At 39.5% G+C, this 4,455-nt stretch overlaps 2 protein-coding genes across 2 annotated transcripts in view; both read left to right on the top strand.

The window, feature by feature from the left end:
• The window catches only part of zgc:92360 (uncharacterized protein LOC436988 homolog), a 506,378-nt gene that overhangs the window by 34,128 nt on the left and 467,795 nt on the right, over window positions 1-4,455 (top strand). The window lies entirely within an intron of this gene.
• Window positions 349-4,455, top strand: part of LOC119422417 (ras-related C3 botulinum toxin substrate 2) — a gene marked incomplete at its 3' end in the record, with an annotated part of 10,786 nt that continues 6,679 nt past the window's right edge. The window contains 1 exon segment of the mRNA XM_037689785.1: window positions 349-434. Coding sequence (XP_037545713.1) covers window positions 400-434 — 35 coding nt within the window.

Here is a 4,455-nt window from a genome sequence, read left to right as displayed (position 1 = left end):
TGCAGCCTATGCTATCTCTTTTTTTTTTACAGCCTCTCCTTATATAAATGCATATCTGCACCAGCTTCCTCTTTTCATCCATCTTAACATTTAATCCACTTTAGCAGAAATGGTTTTTAAATTTACTGCCCTTTTTCTTTTTAATTTTTTATGTTTTTGGTTTTTGACAAAGAACAAAGACACAGAAGAGAAGAAGAACAAAACGTGATAAAAAGAGGAAGGTGAGATGAGTGCAAAAATAAAGGAGGGGAGGCTGTAAAAAAAGAGGTAGCATAGGCTGCAGGGGGAAGGAGGGAGGTGTGCAACAGTTTCCTGTAGTTTCAAGCTCATCACTCGGCCTTCCTCTCTGAGTGCGTTTCTGTCAGAGAGAGGAGCGCAGGCGACACTGAGCGGAACAGGATGCAGGCCATCAAATGTGTGGTCGTGGGAGATGGGTACGCCATTACTTTACTTCACCTTTCTTTTCTCTAACTTAAGCTGCCTTCAGGGTCTGAGTTGGTTGTTGATGGAGAGAATCAGGCCTGAGTTTAGAATCTTAATTAACGAAGGGCAGAAATGCTTAAAAGTAAAAGAATAGTTTGCTCAACTTCCGGGTGGTGTTGAGGAGAATAAAGTGTGACCAGATGGAGATTCTTCAGCGTGTGTGAGCTGTGGTTTGATGTTACTGGATGAGCTGTGCAGGTCAAAACTTGCAGGAAAAATGTTGTAAAGAAGCAAACTGAGGGTACAGCCCTGAGATCTCGACGAGGATCTGAAGAATATAAAGAAAGCAGCTGCTTTTGAGGCTCAAGAAACATGAAATGATGAAGAAAAGCAGAGTTTAAAGAGTTCGTCATGCAAAGATTGGTGAATTAAAAAAAAAACTTGTGAAAGAAAATTCATGTTAGAGGCAAACGTTCAGTCTAAACGTGAACAACAAACAGGTTTAGAAACAGAACACAGGTGCTGCAGCTCCATTTCCTCTTGCGCTGAGCTTCCTGTCTCTGATTTACAAAATGTCAAATGAAGAAGAACAGGAAGCTCATAAAAAGAGCAGTGACAGAAAACGTTGCAACTAACGTCAAAATTTATGAGCAGCTGGTTTTTCTTTTTTTACTCCATTCCCAGCAGCAACATTTATCTGTGTGACCAAAGTTGTCTCGAGGCGGTAAACATTTCTTCATCTGGAGCAGCAGGGGGGAGCAGGTTGTGCAGGACAATGTTGAAATGTTATCTTTTTTTTTTTTTTTTCATTAATGCAATCCGCCGAAGGCTGTAATATTTTTGCTCTTCACTGTGTTTGTGTGTTCATTTGTCTGGAAGCAAAATATATCATGACAAGTTTTACCGAAAGTGTGATTCAATATGGCTGCCGCAGCCAACTGAGCATCAGAAACACAACCATGACTACAACAGTCAGTTTTATAGACATTCTGTTTGGAGTGACTGTAGGTGGGACTAACCCCCAACCCGTGCTGTGATCACTAAAATCATGAAGTCAGCTGCGCCTGTCTGTTAGCAAAACATCTCAAAAATCATCAAAGTTCAGGCTCAATAATCCAGGAAAAAAAAAAAAATCCAACAAAGTTCAATCTGGTCAACTGGACGGTTTATTTTTTTGTTGAGATGTCCTTTATCCAAAGGACTTCATCAGTCCGACGAGCCACAAACAAACTGAGTCCCACAAGCAGTAAAATCCCATAGTGGACCAATCTTATCACCAGCAAACTGGTTGGTCCACTATGGGAGTGTGCTGCTTGTGGGACTCTGTTTGTATGTGGCTCCTGGGACTGATGAAGTCCTTTGGATGAACGAAACGTCTCAAAAAAAAAAAAAAAAAAAAAAAAAGAAACCATCCACATGACCTGACTGAACTTTGTTGGATCTCAAAGATCACTTGACCAGTTTTAATCAGGCGTTCCTAAAATAATAATTTCATGTAATTTTTTTAAATAACTGAATATTTTTGAGCCTTATTTCAAAATATATTTCAAAATAAATGCTACAGCCAACTGACCTGAGAAAACACAAAAAGTGGCTAAAATTCAGCCTTTTTTTTTCAGATATCCTGCTAGAATGTGTTTGGGTTGTGGCTGAGAGTCATCACAACACTGAGTGTGACATCTTTGTCTGACTTTGCAGCAAACATTTTTCTCACGGTTTCACCAAAAAATGGCTCCATTTTTCAGCGCAACATGATTTTAGGGTCTGGCCTGACTGGCGGTCGAGGTTTCCTAAAATGTCACGTTTGTTCTCGTGTGTTGGACCCGGTGCAAACCTCGTTTTTAAACTAAGCCGAGCAGCTGTGCAGTCTGCGCCACATGTGGACACGTGTCCGTCGCCCTGTCAGTGGGAGAAGAGGAAGTTGGGTTTATGACGTTTGCTGTAAGATTCATACGTAACAAAACAACCCTAAAGAGCCTCAGTGGGGAAATATTATTATTATTATTATTATTATTAATATTAGTTTATTTGACAGGGACAATGCACACAAACATAGAACAGAACAAGGCTGTGACGGATGCGTTGCACAAAGACTATATCGCTATAGCTGATTCACAATTCCAGTCCCTGGCTGGGCATTTACGCATTAAAATACATACAATTTATCAATCAAAATACAGTAGGAATACATAAGTATTACTGCCTACATATTCATGTAATCAACCTTACAACCTCCAAATTCATATAAGAACTATACATTAAAATGCGAACAATTTAAACATCTATATATAATAAAAATACAAAACATTTTCCTCTACAAATTCCAAAGCCTTGGTATAGTAGTATTACCTATTAACACCAAAGTTTATGCTCAATAAATCCAGCAATGTTCAGTCAGGTCATCTGGATTGTTTCTTTTGTTGTTGCTGCGATGTTTCAGCCTTCATCCAAAGGATTTCTTCAGTCTGAAGAGCCACCAAAACAAACTGATCCCTGCAAAACAGCATACCCCATAGAGGAAATAAAACAGTTCGCTAGTGCTAAGATGGCCTCCGGGGCCCGCCCTTTCTCTCGTCAACTCCTCTGAGACAGCCGTGCCAAAGTGGCTCAAAACACCAAAGTTCGTGCTCAATAATCCAGGTATAAAACCCAACAATGTTCAGTCGGGTCATCTGGATTTTTTTTTTTTCTGAGACATTTCGTCCTTCATCCAAAAAGGATGGAGTGTGCTGTTTGTGGGAATCAGTTTGTTTGGTGTCTCATCAGATTGAAGAAGTCCTTTGGATGAAAGACAAAACGTCTCAGAAAAAAAAAAAAAACACCCAGATGACCTGACTGAACATTGTTGGATCCACTTATTAAATGTCTTCCTTTTTATATCACCATATCCAGGTGTCTAAATGTGAGCGATGTGGTTAAATTACATTTATTTACACTTTTACCCAAAACTGTTCACAACGCAGTGCCTCGTTTGCTGGTTGGGGTTTAATATGTTGCAAAGGATCATGGGAACAAACAAGGGGCATCTTGACTGAAAGAGGACAGCTCTAAAATAATGGCGCACAGGGAGCGATAATGTTTTGCTCATGTCTGTGTGTGTTTGTCTGTTAGCAAAATATTTCATGAACCACTTGAAGGATTTGAATAAAACGTTCAGACTATATTACTTGGATGTACATTTACAACTGAGTAAGTTTTGGAGGCAGCCCCACACAAGATGGCCACCACACCTAAGTGAGCTTATCAAACACAAAACTGGCTATAACTCAGTCAGTTGGATGGATATCAAGCTAAATTTAGGCGTGGTAGTAGATGAGTGCGATGTACAACACATACTTCTAGCATGAACTGATCATGTGAGATTTATCCTTAAAACTTTGCTGGTAACTATTAGAGCCAGCTGTTTCTGTCTGTTAGCAAAATATTTCCTAACAGATTTTATTGAAGCTCTCAGGAAAAACAAACAAACATTGGAACTAGTTGCCCCATTTAAGACTGACGCACAGCTAATTGTGTTAGCCAACATAAAAATGGTTGTAATGGTAAACAGTGAAAATACATCAATGATTTATGACCATTTATTTCAATGGCAATATGGCCGCCTCAATCGATTGTAGTGCTTGAGGAGGTGAGCATGCTGCTTCTTCTCGCTGTGTTTTCAGTGCGACACATTATGAAACTTGTTTTTTCTCCACTGTGGTTTTCAACGTTGCACAAAGTTTGTTCCCTCTTGACCCAACCGAGTGCAGGAGTTAAATGTTTAAAGAGCAGAAGCGAAAGTTGTAAAGTGTCAAACGTGAAAATAAAAAAATAAAAAAATAAAAAGTTTTGTGTGAGGACTAAAACAGAAAAAAACCCAACGTTAAATAAAAATAAAGTTTGATTCAAAAGTTGAGATGATTACTGGAACGAGCTTTGAGGGATCGGTTCGGCTGGTTCCTGTTTTCAGCTGATGATTCTGAAACAGATCACTTCCTTTCTGACTCACACACACACACACACACACACACACACACACACACACACACACAC

The sequence above is a fragment of the Nematolebias whitei genome, chromosome 16 (genome assembly GCF_014905685.2).
Source record: "Nematolebias whitei isolate Nwh7 chromosome 16, NemWhi1, whole genome shotgun sequence".
NCBI lineage: Eukaryota > Metazoa > Chordata > Actinopteri > Cyprinodontiformes > Rivulidae > Nematolebias > Nematolebias whitei.
Note: the sequence above shows the minus strand (reverse complement) of the source record. Positions and strands in the feature narration are given on the sequence as shown.